General features: G+C 36.2%; 5 protein-coding genes across 6 annotated transcripts; 2 read left to right on the top strand and 3 right to left on the bottom strand.

Moving 5' to 3' along the window:
• The first annotated feature begins 6 nt into the window (after nucleotides 1–6).
• LOC111785473 (AT-hook motif nuclear-localized protein 5-like) lies at nucleotides 7–2,638 on the top strand. Its single transcript, XM_023665867.1, has 5 exons — nucleotides 7–169; nucleotides 376–443; nucleotides 816–947; nucleotides 1,643–1,801; nucleotides 1,955–2,638. The coding sequence occupies exons 1-5, from the start codon at nucleotides 64–66 to the stop codon at nucleotides 2,177–2,179; spliced, it is 690 nt and encodes a 229-aa protein (XP_023521635.1). The 5' UTR covers nucleotides 7–63; the 3' UTR covers nucleotides 2,180–2,638.
• A 28-nt stretch (nucleotides 2,639–2,666) lies between these two features.
• Nucleotides 2,667–5,195, bottom strand: LOC111785474 (probable glutathione peroxidase 8). The gene is made up of 6 exons (XM_023665868.1): nucleotides 5,039–5,195; nucleotides 4,492–4,568; nucleotides 4,246–4,307; nucleotides 3,279–3,397; nucleotides 3,038–3,205; nucleotides 2,667–2,940 (listed from the first exon to the last, which is right to left on the bottom strand). Exons 1-6 carry the CDS (start codon nucleotides 5,090–5,092, stop codon nucleotides 2,908–2,910), a joined length of 513 nt encoding a protein of 170 aa, XP_023521636.1. The 5' UTR covers nucleotides 5,093–5,195; the 3' UTR covers nucleotides 2,667–2,907.
• A 732-nt stretch (nucleotides 5,196–5,927) lies between these two features.
• On the bottom strand, nucleotides 5,928–8,078 carry LOC111785472 (probable phospholipid hydroperoxide glutathione peroxidase). 2 transcript variants are annotated; one of them, XM_023665866.1, is made up of 7 exons: nucleotides 8,013–8,075; nucleotides 7,803–7,891; nucleotides 7,330–7,406; nucleotides 6,895–6,956; nucleotides 6,682–6,800; nucleotides 6,415–6,582; nucleotides 5,928–6,230 (listed from the first exon to the last, which is right to left on the bottom strand). In XM_023665866.1, the coding sequence occupies exons 2-7, from the start codon at nucleotides 7,845–7,847 to the stop codon at nucleotides 6,198–6,200; spliced, it is 504 nt and encodes a 167-aa protein (XP_023521634.1). In that variant the 5' UTR covers nucleotides 7,848–7,891; nucleotides 8,013–8,075; the 3' UTR covers nucleotides 5,928–6,197. The 2 variants fall into 2 exon arrangements, with proteins under 2 accessions (XP_023521634.1, XP_023521633.1); XM_023665865.1 differs by having other exon boundaries at nucleotides 7,803–8,078.
• Nucleotides 8,079–8,201: 123 nt separating this feature from the next.
• Nucleotides 8,202–12,581, bottom strand: LOC111785471 (probable copper-transporting ATPase HMA5). Its single transcript, XM_023665864.1, has 5 exons — nucleotides 12,264–12,581; nucleotides 9,811–11,202; nucleotides 9,466–9,720; nucleotides 9,257–9,379; nucleotides 8,202–9,172 (listed from the first exon to the last, which is right to left on the bottom strand). The coding sequence occupies exons 1-5, from the start codon at nucleotides 12,531–12,533 to the stop codon at nucleotides 8,273–8,275; spliced, it is 2,940 nt and encodes a 979-aa protein (XP_023521632.1). The 5' UTR covers nucleotides 12,534–12,581; the 3' UTR covers nucleotides 8,202–8,272.
• A 1,757-nt stretch (nucleotides 12,582–14,338) lies between these two features.
• LOC111785469 (ribosomal L1 domain-containing protein 1-like) lies at nucleotides 14,339–15,836 on the top strand. Its single transcript, XM_023665862.1, has one exon. It carries the CDS (start codon nucleotides 14,463–14,465, stop codon nucleotides 15,615–15,617), a length of 1,155 nt encoding a protein of 384 aa, XP_023521630.1. The 5' UTR covers nucleotides 14,339–14,462; the 3' UTR covers nucleotides 15,618–15,836.
• Nucleotides 15,837–16,987: the final 1,151 nt, after the last annotated feature.

Below are 16,987 nucleotides of genomic sequence, written 5' to 3'. Positions count from 1 at the left end.
AAAAAGAGGGGGAGGCCAAGGAAATATGCTCCGGATGGGCCGGTCTCATTGGGTCTGTCTCCCATGTCTGCTGGTTCTAAGCTCACTCCAGGGTCGAATTCCTCAACCCCGAGACAACGAAGAGGGCGGCCACCTGGTTCTGGAAGGAAACAACAATTAGCTCTCCTTGGTAGATTTTACTGAGTTTTCTGATTTAGTTTCAATGTGCATGCTTGTTCAACTAGTTAAGCATTCTACCTGTCCAGCTTGGCCATTGTTTAATGCAAGTCATCATGTACTGTTCATTTTTAGTTTGCCAAAAGGTTTATATTGTCTCTTAAACATGTCAGAGAAGGCTATGGCCATGATTATTCACTCCTACTCGTTTTCTCTCAGGTGAGTGGATGAACAATTCAGCTGGACTAGCTTTTGCTCCACATGTCATTCACGTTGGAGCTGGAGAAGTATGCTATAACCTTTTAATACTAAAAACAACTATTTTCAAGTGCATTATGTGTTCAGTTATAGCCCTTTTCAGAACAGTTCTTTTGTAAATATGATCCTGTGGAATTAGATCTGATCCGTAATGGCGTAGCTTCAAGTGTTTCTTTATTAGATATTAATTTGAGTTCCTTGAAATATGCAGCCATGAAAGTAGCTGAAAATAGTTATTCTGCCATGTAAAAGGAAAACCTTATTTTCATTACCTTCGTTTCTTTAGGTTGCAATATTTACAGGCGGGGAACACAGCATGTTAAATTTCCATTCTCTCCCACTCCCCATTCCAAGAAAAAAGGAAGGAGATTAAGCATTTGAATTAGTATCTTTGTTTCCAGGATATTGTAGATAAAGTATTGTCGTTTGCACAGCAGAGGCCAAGGGCTGTTTGCATCATGTCGGGCAATGGTACCGTTTCTTCTATTACACTACGTCAGCCTGCATCTACTGGCGTGAGCGTCACATATGAGGTTTAAGACTTATTTTATTTGATTTTACTTATTCTCTTCACGATAAATCACATCACTTTGATGCCTCTATTCAACAATATATGAATCTTGCAGTTTTTTCGTAGGTCTGCATAATTCTTTTCTGCGATGTGTCGTCCCTATTAATGAATTGTTGTTTCTTACAAAAAGATGACTTTGGACTGCCTTTTTGTCTCATTTTGTTTCCAACTTTGAAATTCTTTTCTATCATCAATAGGAATACTGTCATCAACTACAGTAGGACCAAAAAACTCCCATAGAATAATGTAGAGTAATTGCAATTTCTGCTTGACCATACGCATAGGATCTGAATTTTGCTCTCGGTGGTTCCATTAATTTGCCATTTTCTAACAAGTACAATCACGTTGGACTATGACTGTGGTCGAATAGTGAACAAAAATAAGGGAATGTGGTGAATTCATACTCAATTTAGTTTTAGCAGGTTCTGGCACAGTGGTGGATTCATTGAGTTGGTCATCCATGTCGTTTTGTTTCGTTATGTGGAGTGATTACTTCTTGGTGCCAGAGTGGGAGTGATTATGTATTATTTCAATGTAAACAATAACTGCCATTTTGTTGGCTAACGGTGATGTTCCTCTCAATGTCATTAGCTAACAATAATTAAGATGATGCAGCAATGTTATTTTCCTTGTTATGAAACATGTTTGGGTTTGCAGGGTCATTTCCAGATATTGTGTTTGTCTGGTTCTTACTTGGTGGCTGAAGATGGTGGTCCTCGAAATAGGACGGGCGGTATTAGTGTTTCCCTCTCTAGTCCTGATGGTCATGTCATTGGTGGTGGAGTTGCCGTTCTTACAGCGGCTGGCCCTGTTCAGGTACATCCCATTGAATTATCAAGGCAACATGGCCTTGCCAGTGAACTAGATTACATGTTGCTATAATTTTGGCTCGATAATAATTTGCATCTGCAAAATCCATATCATGGTGAAGCCTCAAGTTATTTAATTATCAAACTTATTCTCTTGCAGGTAGTTGCTTGTAGCTTTGTTTATGGTGCAAAGATCAAGAATAAGCAGGTCGCTGGTCTGAGAAGCAATGACGGTTCCGAAAATGATCATCATGATAATTTGGTTTCGCCGTCGAGTGCCCCATCTGCTCAAACATACAATCCTTCTGCAATTGGTGTTTGGCCTGGTTCCCGTTCAGTCGATGTGAGAAACCCTCATACTGGAATCGATTTGACACGAGGATGATGAAATATTGCAACAGACACATGTTCATTTTGTACATATGTGTTGTTGTAAATGAACCAAACCTTGTGAGGACTACCTTTCATTGTGTCAAAGACTTCCTTTCGCAGCGGTTAACAGATTCGATGCTAACATGGTATGTAGCAAGAGGCTTCATTTCGAGTTTCTCAAGTCAATGTTGATTTTATTGGACAGAGTTTCTGGTTTTTGGAGGGTAATATTTCAGGGCAGCTGTAGCAGGAGGAAGAAGCATGTTTGTCTTTGAGCAGAAATTTTCCATCTAATGAAAATTTTAGGGAGCCATAGGATATTATGTAGTGTTCTAAGATGTAATTTTAAGTTATATATCAGAGTTTCTCATTTCAATTTCCTTTTCAAGGGCTTCTACTTGAGATGAAAAGAATTATGGTGGTGTTGGTTAGAATCAAAACTGGAATGGAATAGGAATTAGAATTTGTTCAACTATTTGTACTTTGATCCATTCAATATGTTTATCTGAAATTCTATAGACTACAGGCCAATCATGTATGATCTTCAATAATACATATCATAAATCCAGGAATTGCAGACATTCCAACCATTACTAAAAGTTTTTAACTAAAAAATCATCAATATAGTAACAAGCGCAAGACCTGTTATGAGTATCCACGGGGACAATTACAGATATCACAGATCATCTCCATCGAGCAGCATTCTGATGATACGGACGTGCAAGTGGTATGATTCAGAGCTCATGAGATACCCAACAGCTTCTTGACATCATGCTGCAGCAGAATCAAGAGGCAAAAGTTATAACGATTCTCCTGTCTGATAAAATCTAAGACTTTCTGATGTAAAGAAAGTTGTCAGTTGCAGGTTTACCTCAATGCTGAGAGGTGATGTTGTGGGGTAATAACGATCAACTACTTGGCCATCCTTGTTGATCAGAAACTTGGCAAAATTCCACTGAATATCGTCCCCAAATATCCCCCATTTGCCCAATTTCAAGAACTTGTAGAGTGGAGCAGAATTGCTTCCATTTACTTCAATCTAATACAAAGAAAATAGGATGAATTCATACTTCTATAGTAACATAAAGTTTTCCCAGTAATATTCTACTTGCCTTGTCAAAAATTGGAAATTCTGATTTGAAACGACTGCAAACAAAATCTTTGATCTCATCGTTGCTTCCCGGTTCCTCGTCGCCAAACTGATTACATGGAAATGCCAGTATTTCCAAACCTGCAATATCCTCAACCAAAAAGAAAACTAAGCTACGGTACTAGAAGCCATCATTCTTGCTAGAAATGGAAATACTCCACATAAGGCCAGCTATTCCAATGCTAAAGACAAGGTAGTAATGTATTATGTTGATAGCTGTGAGATCTCACATCGGTTGGAGAGTAGAACGAATCATTCTTTGTAAGAATGTAGAAACCTGTTGGTAGCTGTGAGATCCCACATCGGTCGGGGAGGAGAACGAAACACTCTTTATAAGGGTGTGGAAACCTCTCCCTAGTAGACGCGTTTTTAAAATCTTAAGGGGAAGCCCGAAAGGGAAAGCCCAAAGATGACAATATCTGTTAGCGGTGGGTTGGACTGTTACAAATGGTATCAGAGCCAGACACCAAGCGATGTGCCAGCGAGGAGGCTGAGCCCCAAAGGGAGGTGGACACGAGGCGGTGTGCCAACAAGGATGTTGGGCCTGGGGATGGATGGATCCTACATCGATTAGATAAGGGAACGAGTGCAAGCAAGAACGCTGGACTCCAAAGGGGGATGGATTGTGAGATCCCACATCAGTTGGGGAGGAGAACAAAGCACTCTTTATAAGGGTGTGTAAACCTTTCCCTAACAAACACGTTTTAAAACTTTGAGAAGAAAATATTTGCTAGAAATGGGCTAGGATGGAAAGAGAGTTATAATAGACATTCTATACCCACACTTACCAGTTTTCTTCTCATCTAAACAGTAATAAGAAAGGGAATAGGATTCAACAGAGAGAATTATTCAATAGAAGAAACAAAAACAAAAGCAACAAGAACATACTAAGTAAGCGATAATTCAAGAAGAGGGTGATAAGGGCAAACCTTGTTCCCTGTATTTCTCGTATAGTTGGTTCAACTCCACATAATTCGAATTTGTCATCCCACTGTTGCGAGGGACAAAAAAGAAAATCAAGAACACTCTCAGGGAGAAGTGGTAAATAATAGGACCCAACCCACATTGATGTTAAACTATTTCTCTTTGTAATACCCAATGTAAGACCAAAATAATTGTTTCAAACTAAAGCTCAAACAGATGCAGATATCGAGAGTAAAAGAGATAGAGAGTACCATTTCGAAGCAACATTGACAATGAGTAGAACTTTACCCTTGTATATGCTAAGGTTGACATCATTTCCCTGTGCATCCTGCAAACAAGACCACAAAAATGTTTCTGAAATTCATGCCAATATCAAAAGCAGTAAAGTGTTTCCTATGAATAGAACACAAACAATATAACATCCGATTCAAAAAGATGCATTCAGTGTAACAAGACCCCTTTCATTCATACAGAACGAAGATCCACAAATTGAGACCTCCGTTTTGCCAAATTTTGCCTCGATCCCTCAATTCTTCGTTAATCTAATGAAACATCAGAATTGGGGTAAAACAAGTCCCTAATGCCCACCCGTCGTTTGTAAGTATAAGCTCGCAAAGAAACTCAAAACACCATTGCTTTTTGCAACAGATAAGTTTAGACAACCGTTAATTTGAATAGCCACCGATTCGTATGGAAATACGAGTGAACTTCACTCCGAGTATTGCAACAATAAGCACAGAAAGTGAGGGGAAAACGGCGGAAAACACATGAACGTGGAGTTAAAGAACGAGAATAAACCTTCACAGTGAAGTCGTAAATGGATTCTGGGTGGTTTGATGATTGGGTCGCCATGGTAAGATCAAAGATGAAGTTCAGCGAGCAACAGAGCAGAGCTTCAATCGAAAGCAAAGAATTAACGATTATGGAAGAGTGAACTGATTATAAGCTGGAATTTAAATTAGAATCAAGATTAAAAAAACGTTAATTTAGTCGGTGATTATTATTTTTTTTTCTAGTCAACGGTAATTTAAAATTAAAAAAGAAAAAACAAAATAAAATAGGCTAAATGGATACTTTAGCTTCTCATTCGTGAATTAATCTCTTAAGTATTAATTTTTAAAATTGAATTTCTTATCACTGAACTTTTAATTATGAGTTTAGTGTTATTAATTAGAAAAACGGACCATAATATATTATTTAGCAGTTTATATAAACTAATAGCAAGCATGAAGCTTGCCTTTTATAATAAATGTCTCACAAAGTTCTCCAAATTAAATAAAAAAAAAAAATCAGATTACCAATTTAGCCTCAATTATGTATGCAACTTTATCAATTTTTTTAGCTCGTCACAAATTATTTCAAACAAATTTTGATCTTCCTATAATTAAATGTAATAAATACAAATTAGAACAAGAAAGCATCTAATTAAATGTAATAATAAATACAATTTATTTAGCTGATTAACATTATAATATCTAATAATCAAGAAAGCATGTAATTAAATGTAATAAAATACAAATTAGAACAAACGATGTGTTAGAATAAAATATGTTTTTAAATAAAATAAAAATTCATTTTAGAACAAAAGATATTTTTAAATTTTAGCCTTCAAAGAGAGGTTTCCTGTAAACAACGATATAAATAAATAAAATATTCAGGATAAAGCAGTTTTAGATAAATCCTGTGGTGATATTAATGTAATCAATTTTCTTTTTCGAAGAAATTACATTTGAGCAAAACCCAACATAAGAACAGCTACGTTTGGTTGGGATCAATGTCCCCAGACAAAGTGTGAACAGTTACATTAAAGCTTAAGAAACTTATTACATAATTCTCAACTTACAGTCTCCTAAGTACATGGAAGATTCAGAAAGCACATACAAATCAGAGCAAATACACAGCAGCTTTATTCAAGTTTCTAATCAAAACACAAAGAAACACAGCCTTCAGATGTTTTCTAAGCAACTCCCAACAGCTTCTTCACATCCTTCTGCAAAAACACAGCCATACCCCAGTTCAAATTTTGACATAACTAATTGCAATTATTACCTCCCCCTTTTAACCCTTTTAACCCGGTAAGCTACACTCAAGTTTAGATTTAATTAGATTTACGATTGACAGATATATATGTGTGTGTGTATAAAGTTCGATTTACGAAGAACTATTGGATTTACCTCAATGCTGAGGGGGGAAGTTGTTGGGGCGTAACGATCAACTACGTGCCCATCTTTGTCCACCAAGAACTTGGAGAAGTTCCACTTAACAGCATCTCCGAAGAGCCCGCCTTTGCTCGACTTCAAGAACTTGTACAGAGGAGCGGCATCGTTTCCATTCACGTCCACCTATACGAACAAGAAATTGAGCTTGGAAATGCTTAGCTTGGCAGTTCTATAGTCTCAAAAGTGTATAATAAATAAGCAAGCCTTCAGCATAAATCTAACCTTGTCAAAAATAGGGTACTCAGCCTTGAAACGAGTGCAAGCAAACTGCACAATCTCTTCGTTGGTTCCTGGCTCCTGGCTTCCAAATTGGTTGCAGGGAAATGCAAGAATCTCAAGTCCTGTAAATAGGAAACCAGTGTAAATAATAAATATGAACTTGATGGATGAATCGAAGCTGAAGAGAAGAAGAATAGAAGGATGTTTAGAACAAACCTTGGCCCTTATATTTTTCATATAGTTGACTCAGTTCAGTGTAATTCGAATTAGTCAAGCCACTGCAGTGAATCAAAAACTGACTATTATGCATTTCCTAAACTATAAAATAATAGTTCAATTATTGGAATCTAACATGGACATAATTCTATAAATCAAGGTTAGAGAGATTTTTCTCTTCGAAAATATAACGGACTGTTCATTCTCATGATTATAAATGCACTCGGAAGTCATAATTCTACCATTTTGACTACACAGATAGCTTAAGTTATGAACAATAGCAGGCAACCGACATGACACAATATCATCAACTCAGATACTTGAACGAAATTTCATTATCAAAGAGGGAAGATCGGCTCAAAAACTTTAAAAACAAAATTGTAAGATCTCTAATGTTTTTGCGGCAGAGGAATTAGAAATAACTGTGTACATTACCATTGGGAGGCAACATTGACAATCAAGAGGACCTTTCCTTTGTAAATGCTGAGGTCAACATCATTTCCTCTAGCATCCTGTAAACAGAGGCAGATACCGTTGAAGTGAAATATGGCACCATTCACAAGCAGTTCATACGAGTTTTAAAACAAGCCAACAAATTAATAACATGCCCAGGAAGCAAATAAAAAAGAAACGGAGTCCCCCAACTTAATTATAGATCCAATGGAGAATCATAAACAGAAATGAACACTTTCTCATAACAAGCTGCATACTAAATGATACCGTACATGCACAATTCTCTCAAAAGAAGAAGAAATTATTCGAAAGTTTGATTAAGAGTACTCTCTAAAAAAATCAAGAAAGAATAAAACCATTTCCCCTAAATTCCAAATTTTCATGATTCAAAATCAGACACGATCTACAAACAAAACAAACTCATGGAAACATGAAAAAGGCACAAGAAATCCAACCTTAACGGTGAAGTCATGGACTGAAGTCTGGGACGGGGTAGCCATAGTATGATCCAACCGAATCGAAAACAAGCCGAGACGCGAAGAACCTGAATTAATCGGTGAAACGAAACGAGTTAGGGAAGAACACTGCGTACTATGCAATAGGGTTTGCTTCGAATCGGGCAAGATTCGGTTATCGAAAACCAAAGATGAAGATACAGATCGAACGCTGGAGAAATTTCTTCTGAGAAGATGGCGTATTGAAGCAGCGAACATGAAGGATGGGAGTAGATGAACAAATGGGCCTGATTATATATAGCGGTAGCTGGGCCCACAAGCCTGTTCAAATTTCGAGGAGACGCGTTTGACACGTGGGACAGTATAGTCTTACCACGTGGCTGTTTGAAATAATTGTAATTCAATGAGAATTTCAAACTCTTATTTCATAAATATCTTGATAATATTCGTTTTATAATCTAATGTACACATCATTGAACTATTATTCCTTTCATTTGAATATCAATTTCATCAAGCTTTTTTGGTCTCTTGTACTTCTTCAACATCAAAGAACTGCATACCACACTAACAGAAGAAGCAGCCATGGCAGCTCCGGCGATCCACGGTGGTAGCCGAAACCGTGTTGAAGGGAACAAGACGCCTGCAGCGATCGGAATGGCAAGAAGATTATAACCAAGAGCCCAAATGTAATTGAGGCGAATTCTAGCAAAAGTTCTCCTTGAAAGATGAATGGCAGTTATAACATCTTGCAAGTCATTTTTCATAAGGACAATGTCTGCTGCCTCAATGGCAATGTCCGTGCCAGCTCCGATCGCCATCCCGACATCGGCTGCTACAAGGGCGGGCGAGTCATTGATCCCGTCTCCCACCATTGCCACCGTGTGCCCCGCCGTCTGAAGATTCTTCACTTCCTCTGCTTTCTGCTGAGGCTTGGCCTCTGCAATGACCGTTTCTATTCCAACTTCTTTGGCAATGGAATTTGCAGTCCCCCAATTGTCACCTGTTACCATTATGCTCTTTACTTCCAAAGATTTGAGAATGGAGATCACCTCTTTGGCTCCTGGTTTCAATGGATCTGACACCACGATAACTCCCGACACCGTTCGATCTACAGCCACCAAAACCGCGGTTTTCGCCATACCTTCGGCGTCGACAAGGAAGCTCTCCGTTTCCCCAAGAATTTCTATGCCATTGTTCATCATCAAGCTCTTGTTTCCAACCACAACTTTCTTGTTCCTTATAATGGCTTCCACTCCATGTCCAGGAATGGATATGAACTCTTGAGCTTCTGGCCAAATGGGGTTATGTTCTTCCTTGAATTGCTTAGCATATTCAACAATGGCCTTGGCTATCGGATGCTCACTGTTCACCTGATCAACAAACATCAAGGAAAAAACCATTTGAGTTACGAAAGTTTTGAAATTTTGAAGCTTTTTTCGATTGCAAAACCAAACCTCAGTAGCAGCAGTGAGTTCAAGCAGTTCTTCAAGTACTATAGTGTCCATTAGTTTTACATTTACAACCACTGGCTTGCCAATTGTTAGTGTTCCTGTCTTATCAAACACAATGCAGCTCGCCTGCAAGGCATCATTGGACCAAAAGAATTATAGGGAAGATTTGAAGAAAGGGTGTGTTCTTGATGTCGATGTGTGTAAGTATGTACCTTATGTGCAAATTCTAAAGCTTGGCCGCCTTTGATTAGTACACCTTGAGATGCACCGACACCGGTCCCGACCATCACAGCGGTCGGGGTGGCGAGGCCAAGGGCACAAGGGCAAGCTATGACCATAACAGAAATCCCAAATTGGAGAGCTAGTTCAAAACTGTCCATTGAAGAAGGCAACCAGGACTTAGGATACAAATGCAACTTTCCAGCTAAAAACCAGGCAATCCAAGTGAGAAAAGAAAGCAAAATTACCTGCAAAAGTGCACAGAAAACACTGTTAGAGATAACAAAAATCAAGCACAAAACAAAAAACACTAGACAAATAGGAATGATAGCACCAACCAGAGGCACAAAATACTTGGAGATATGGTCTGCAAGTTTCTGAATAGGAGCTTTCGCCAACTGAGACGATTCAACGAGTCGAACGATTTGCGCTAGTGAACTCTCTGATCCAACATGTGTTGCCTTTATATGCAACACTCCATTCTCATTCATAGTTCCTCCTATCACCTTGTCGCCTGTCCTTTTCGCTACCGGTTTCGCTTCTCCGGTGATCATACTCTCATTGACATGACTTTCGCCCCAGACGACGAGGCCATCGGAAGCTACTTTCGCACCAGGCGTAATCTTAATAACATCATTCTTCTGAATCAGCTCACTACTGATTTCTACTTCACTGATCACATTTCCATGGCCATCTAGAGTCAAGAGCGTTGCGGTCTCCGGCGCCAAGTGCTTAAGCTTAGCAATGGCCTCAGAGGTCTTTCCTTTAGCTAAAATCTCCAAATACTTACCAAGTAGAATGAAAGTGATCAGCATTGAACTAGTCTCAAAGAAATCTGTCCCATCGAAAGCAGGGGAAGTAGCTGCTCTTAGAACAATATAAACAGAATAGAAATAAGCTGCATTTGTTCCCAAAGTGATCAATACATCCATGTTGGCAGAACCACGGCGCAATGCTTTGTATGATCCAATGTAGAATCTTGAACCTATGATGAACTGGACAGGAGTGGACAAATTCCACTTGATAAGATGTCCAACATTCATCATATTGACTACTTTGATATCCAAAATCTGCTTGATTCCAGGTATATACATAAACACCATGGATGTTAAGAAAACAGGAACAGAAAGAGCTGAGCTCCATAAGAAGTACTTATAATGCTGTTTAATTTCTTTCTCCTTACGATTTTCTCGTCCCACATTTGCGGGATATATCGTGGCCTTGAAATGCTCGGATTTGATCGACTCGATCACTTCAATGAAAGTTCTTGGTCCTGTTATATCAGGCTTATAAGATATGGTAACTTTGGTCAATCCCATGTCGATATCGATATCTTCAATTCCAACGACCGATTCAAGCGATTCTTTAACTTTTGTCGATGAGTTTCCGTTATCCATGCCATCGATCTTGAGCTCAATCTTGCTAATGTGTTCGCCAATGGTTATAAGTAAGGCATCAAAGCCAATGTCTTGTATGGCTATAATGAACTGAGTGGAGTTAACGACCTTTGGATCATAGTGAACTTCTGCTTCCCCATTGAAGAGAGCAATGTGAGTCTTTTGGACGCCGTACATTTCTTCCAAAACTGATTCTACCATGGAAGAGCAAGAATTGCAGCCCATCCCATTTACTCGGATTCGACATACTTCTCTCGATCGATGATCGGCGCTGTCCTTCGATATTGTAGCTTGAAATCCAGCATTTTCAATTGCTTTAACTATTGAATCTTCCTGTTACAAATACATACAACAAATTTCCAACTTTCTAAACATTTTTAATTTATTAAGTTTTTTTTTTTAATAAAAAAAACACACACATTTGATCATCTAAAATTACTAAATAAACTATACTATACATAATTTTAATTATTAATTTTTTTTCTAAGGATACTTTGAAAATCAATTTTGTTAGAACATTATCTTTTCCATAAGTTATTATTTTTTCTTTTTTCCTTCTGATTTTCTATTTTTCTCCGAAGAGCAATTGTATTTAAAAAAAACAATTCACTTACATATTAAAATGAATTTANCAAAAAAAAAAAAAAAAAAAAAAAAAAAAAAAAAAAAATCCAAGCACACGTGGAAAAATAACATAATATACATAATTTATATATATAATTTACCATTTCTTAATTCTAACTAAAAATTCCATATCAAAATGACTCACGTTAATCTAAAACCATTTATAAGGAAAAAAAATGTTAAATTATTAAAAAATATCTCATCTTTTTAGTAAAATTTTAAAGCTATCTTTAAATAAAAAATAGTTTGTTATCCAAATTTAATGTTGTTTTATGTCACATTAAATCGTCTTTATTAAAATATTTTAAAGAAATTATGGTACAAAGAGAACTTTTAAGTAAAATTAAAGAATATTTTATAGAGATATATATTTTTAGTGAATAAATTTTTTTACATATTTTTTTAAATAATTTTTAGATTAAATTATACCTAATCCTGAGCTTAAATCAAATTTGATTTATAATGATATAATATTGTCCATCAATATTTTGAACTTTAAAAAATGGCTTGTATTAGTAGAGACAGTGTTTCTAGATTATAAACTTATCATCATTTATCATCATTTCCTAAATTACCTTGAATCAATTCAACAATTATATTTTTGAATTTCTTTTTTTCTAGAATTAGCCTTAGTTTCAACCTCAAATCAATGACGAAAATCGAAAAGGATGCAGTAATCTCTCAAAGCAAAGTTGATAAACCCTAGAAAAAAGGTATTCTAATGGAGTAAGAATCAAAGATCAAAAACTGTAAAACAGAGATCGGCTTACATCGATGAGATTGGGGAGATAGCGGATTTGAGCCCTATCGTTCAAGAAATCGATAGCAGCATCGAGAATGCCTGGAAGATGTTTGATGGAATTCTCTACTGAAACAGCGCAAGCAGAGCAAGTCATGCCGGAAACACAGAGCACCACCTTCGTTTCCACCGCCTTTCTCGCCCCCGCCGCCGTCTCGTCATTCACAATAGTCGCTACATCATTCGCGTTCTCCTGATTCGTTGCCGCCGGCGAGCGTTTCCGCCGCGGCAACTTCAGCATTTTGATCGGAACTGCGGCGGCAATTCGATTGAAATAATTTAAGCACTTACTCTTAGAGTTGCAGAGCTTTTTATTTGCAACTCAGAGTTAAGTGAACCTTTTTAGTTAACAATTTGTCGTTCATATATATATATATATATATATTCGGAATAAACTTTAATTAATTTATTTTTCTAAATGGAGGAATAAGAATATAAAAGGCTAAATTGGATAATGAAATAAGAAATAAATAAATAAATAAATAAATGCATGAGTGGAATCTTTAATACAAATCCACCTTCTATTTTTCCAAGAAAGTGAATTTTCTTTTTGGCGTAAATAAATTAAAAAATAAAATATTTATCTATTTCAACTTTAGTGTTATTGATTATTTATGTCACATGGTTCATTTTTAACTAGGGTTAAGCCATAGTGGTTACTTAATCGTTGAACGCTCGTACTTTTGAGGAATATATATTTCTTACACGATTAAAAAAAACATTTAATTCAATCGAAATTAGGTACAAATTAATTATATAATATGCTTTTTGCAAAGTGCTCCACCAAAGGTTTAATCCGCTTTAATTGGATAATCCAAATTGGATTATAAGTGGGTTTTTTTAATCCTTAGTTTGTGACTTCTCATTTAATAATCTTAATAAAGTTTTGAGCAAATTACTTTTAAGATTATTGGTGTGAGGGTGTGGTGGAGATGGTGGCCATCCATCATATAAAATGCAATATTATTTTATTATGTTTAAATGAATTAAATAATATTTTATATCTATTATGATATGGTATATTCAATGATCTTTGAATCTTTTTCTTTTTAAGATATAGTATTTTAATTGATTGAACATATTAATTTATTGTATGAGCTTTCTTTTACATTTGAATGAAAATTATTATTATTATACAATTTGTTCCCATTTTCCTCCATTTTTCAAAGACTAATTTGTGTCATTTTAGAAATATGACATTATTTTAATTTTTCATCTATAATGGAACTTGCATATTGATATGTAAAAAATAAACAAATAATCTTTTTTTGGGTATGAAATGGTTGGTAAAATTTTGATAGAAAATAGGTTTCTAAGCAATACATATTAGTTTTTTTTTTTCTTAAAAAAAAAAAAAAAACTTTTTATTGAGCAACTTGGCCGAGCTACCACCTTCCAATTTATATCATAATTTTAATATATGATTTTTCTTATAAAAAATTTCTTAATCAATACATAACCAGAGATATCTAGGGGCGGGAACGGGGCCTTCTCCGTTCCCATTCTAATTATTTTAAACCCTTTTTAGTAAAATAAATTGTAAAAATACCTGGGTGAAGATTAACTTGTTAACCTTGTAGTAACTTTTATCCGTTGAGCAACAACTCTTTACTCGACACCATTAGATCACTAAGGTTGACTTTCGTCCCTGCTCGTTGGGTGGGTCTTGTGATTAAGCTCCATTCTGCTTTTGCACTTGAGGGCCAATCTCCGTTTGGCCTAATTAAATCTTTGCACGCTTTCATTACCTTTTGAGAGGCCTACACCACATAAAAATTGTATATCTGAGACTGTCCCTTGGCCCATAAACCTTAACACAACGTTAAAATTATAGCTTTTCTAAAGTGGTATCTCGTGCCTTTTTGTGTTATACCAAGGGACACCTGTAATTTGCTCACTCTTTTCCTGCTTCCATCGGCCTTTAATATATTATTGTAAATATTTTGGACAGTTTTATAAATAAATATTTATGGTTTGCTGTAAAGCCCAAAAAAGAATGTAGCCCAAAATAAAGCCCATGGACCAAAAGCCCAATAAAATTATATAGAGCCCTACAAAATAAAGCCCATGGACCAAAAGCCCAATAAAATTATATAGAGCCCTAATTTTCTTTCAATAAAACCCTAAATTTCCGTTGACCCTAAAACCCCTCCAACTTCAACTTCTTCTCATGGCTTCGCCGGATTCTGATACTCTCTCTTCCAGAGTTCGTCGGGAAACGGCGGAGAAAGCCGTCGAATCCCTCCTTCAATGGCGAAGTTCCAAACGAGAGAAGCCTCAACTTCTGGACCAGGAGGATTTTTTATACCTCGTCGTTACTCTCAAGAAAATCCCTCCAAAAGGTCGTACAAACCCTTACAAAATCCCTCTTCCCCATCCTCTTCGTTCTGAATCGTCTGAACTCTGCCTCATAATCGACGATAGAACCAAGTCCAATCTTACCAAAGACGACGCCAGGAAGAAAATCCAGTCGGAAAACATCCCGATTTCGAAGGTCATCAAGCTGTCGAAGCTTAAATCCGATTACCGCCCCTTTGAAGCGAAACGGAAGCTCTGCGATTCGTACGATATGTTTTTCGCCGATGATCGGGTTATTCCAATGCTGCCGAGTCTGTTGGGGAAGCACTTTTTCAAGAAGAAAAAAATTCCAGTGCCGTTGAATTTGAGGCATAAGAATTGGAAAGAACAGATCGAGAAGAGCTGTTCGTCGGGTTTGTTGTATTTGAGGAGAGGGACTTGTAGTGTGGTGAAAGTGGCAAAGACGTCAATGGAAGTTGAAGAGATCGTGAATAATGTGATTGCGGCCATTGATGGGATTGCAGAGATTGTGCCTAAGAAATGGAGCAATGTGCAATCATTTCATTTGAAGGTCCTGGAATCTATTGCATTGCCACTTTACCAAACAGTGCCGGAGTTGAAAATGAAGATTGAGGCGGCCGTGAGGGGTAAAGAAGAGGAAACAAACAAAGAAGTAGCAGATGCAGGTAAGAGTCCTACACCTGTAAAGGTCAATAACAAAAAGGAGAAGAAGTTGGGCAAGAAAAAGGGCAGGATACATGAAGTTCGTTATATGGACAGTAACGGCTTAAAGCTATCTGCAGAAGAAGAAGATGAACAGGACAGCGATGTTGATGAGGTTAGTGAGAATATCGAAAAGGGTAAGAAACGAAGTAGAGTAAAGAAAACGAAGGAAGAGCTTCAAAGTGAGTTGAATGTCGAGAAAACATCGAAGAAGAAGATGAAGAAGAAGAAGAAGAAGAATGGAGATGAAGAATCCAGTGGGAAGAAGGTGAAAAAGACAAAGAAGTTGAAAGAAGTGAAATGATTTGATCTGTCTCTTCTTCTTCTTCAAGGGTATTATTGTTCCTGATACAAGTAAGCAAATTTTGAGTAACTCATATCATTTTCCATTTTTGTTTTCATTAGGTTCAGAAAATGAACTGATTGATTTATATGTGTAATGGGTGTTATTTGTTAAAGAAATTCTATAAACCTTGATGTTTGGTGTTTACCTGGTGATAAAATCATTTGAGGAGTTTGGTGATGAAGATTTTGGAGGTTGCAATGCCAAAAGGTAAAGAGGAAAAGGCAAAGTGTAGAATAGAAATCCACCAAGAACGACTCAATAAAGGAAACTTTAGTTGTTTCTAGAGCTTAATTCAATTATTGTATGTGATTGAATGACAAAGCAGGTGGCCGAGAAGCCATAATAATTATATGGCTTTATTCAAATCTGGATGGCCATCCAATTTCCTTACGAATTCAATGCACCTTTTCGTCCACATTTTTTGAAATTCGATTTTCCCTTTTTCACTCTTTTTACGTTATTGTTCTTTTATGCAACAAAAGATTGATTCCTCGCAAATATATTTATAAAGATAAAGAGGAAAGTCTATTAGAAATTAAAGAATAAACTGAGGTAAAGAGACAAAATGTAGGCAGTAAAATGTGAAAACTAAATTTAGTAGGGACTAAAAAAATATTTTTTTTTTTATCATATTTACTTGTTTGGTTCTCAAAAATCAAATAAATCTATATTTATCTTTGTTAATTTTATACTAAAATAGCTTAACTGCATAATTTATTAACTAGAAAATCAATATCGACCACTTTTGTTGAATAAAAAATATATTTTTTTTATTAGTTTAGATGCTGACTAAGCCACGTCAATCTCTTTCTTCTTAATATTTAACTAAAAAACAGAGACAGATATTTCTCAAGCTTACGGCACTTAAAAAAAAATTCAAGAGTATTTAAGAAAAAAAAAAAGAAATCCTAAAATATGAGAATGATATTTTTGAATTTTTTTAAAATTTATTAGGGATAAGAATATATATATATATATATTATCAATTTAGCCTCAGTGAGATTATACTTAGCTTAACCATGAAAAGAAATGAAGGGTTTATAACACAGAAAGAGAAATAATGTATTTTTAAAGTTTTATCCTTTTTAATATCAGTCTTGATTTTAAAATTTTAAAATGCGAATAAAAATATATTAGGAAAGTACGATTCTCTCTCCAAAAGTTCTTCCTCTTAAAATGACAAGAAAATTAAAAAAATAGTTTTGGAAACGGAACTTTCAAGGAAATTTTGAGAAGCCAATTTCAGTTTTGGCCACTTATACGTGGCACAAAGGTTGTGTGCAGTTTGAACCTCCACGAGGCCAACCTTTCGCACCTCCAAAATCCTA

This window comes from Cucurbita pepo, unplaced genomic scaffold, assembly GCF_002806865.2.
Source record: "Cucurbita pepo subsp. pepo cultivar mu-cu-16 unplaced genomic scaffold, ASM280686v2 Cp4.1_scaffold000500, whole genome shotgun sequence".
Taxonomy (NCBI): Eukaryota; Viridiplantae; Streptophyta; class Magnoliopsida; order Cucurbitales; family Cucurbitaceae; genus Cucurbita; species Cucurbita pepo.
This window is presented reverse-complemented; position numbering and strand designations above follow the sequence as displayed.

What these genes read in the sequence shown, in the direction of transcription:
- LOC111785473 (XM_023665867.1), top strand. Translation starts at nt 64, where the DNA reads ATGTCTGCTGGTTCTAAGCTCACTCCAGGGTCGAATTCCTCAACCCCG. An exon ending in ACAACAATTAGCTCTCCTTG is followed by an intron (nt 170 to 375) that starts GTAGATTTTACT and finishes GTTTTCTCTCAG; the next exon opens with GTGAGTGGATGAACAATTCA. An exon ending in GCGTGAGCGTCACATATGAG is followed by an intron (nt 948 to 1,642) that starts GTTTAAGACTTA and finishes TTGGGTTTGCAG; the next exon opens with GGTCATTTCCAGATATTGTG.
- LOC111785474 (XM_023665868.1), bottom strand. Translation starts at nt 5,092, where the DNA reads ATGGCGACCCAATCATCAAACCACCCAGAATCCATTTACGACTTCACT. An exon ending in TTTACGACTTCACTGTGAAG is followed by an intron (nt 4,569 to 5,038) that starts GTTTATTCTCGT and finishes TCTTGTTTGCAG; the next exon opens with GATGCACAGGGAAATGATGT. An exon ending in CATCACCTCTCAGCATTGAG is followed by an intron (nt 2,941 to 3,037) that starts GTAAACCTGCAA and finishes ATTCTGCTGCAG; the next exon opens with CATGATGTCAAGAAGCTGTT.
- LOC111785472 (XM_023665865.1), bottom strand. Translation starts at nt 8,060, where the DNA reads ATGTTCGCTGCTTCAATACGCCATCTTCTCAGAAGAAATTTCTCCAGC. An exon ending in GTCAATGTTGCCTCCCAATG is followed by an intron (nt 6,957 to 7,329) that starts GTAATGTACACA and finishes GATTCACTGCAG; the next exon opens with TGGCTTGACTAATTCGAATT. An exon ending in AGTACCCTATTTTTGACAAG is followed by an intron (nt 6,583 to 6,681) that starts GTTAGATTTATG and finishes TTGTTCGTATAG; the next exon opens with GTGGACGTGAATGGAAACGA.
- LOC111785471 (XM_023665864.1), bottom strand. Translation starts at nt 12,533, where the DNA reads ATGCTGAAGTTGCCGCGGCGGAAACGCTCGCCGGCGGCAACGAATCAG. An exon ending in ATCTCCCCAATCTCATCGAT is followed by an intron (nt 11,203 to 12,263) that starts GTAAGCCGATCT and finishes TATTTGTAACAG; the next exon opens with GAAGATTCAATAGTTAAAGC. An exon ending in AACTCACTGCTGCTACTGAG is followed by an intron (nt 9,173 to 9,256) that starts GTTTGGTTTTGC and finishes TTTGTTGATCAG; the next exon opens with GTGAACAGTGAGCATCCGAT.
- LOC111785469 (XM_023665862.1), top strand. Translation starts at nt 14,463, where the DNA reads ATGGCTTCGCCGGATTCTGATACTCTCTCTTCCAGAGTTCGTCGGGAA.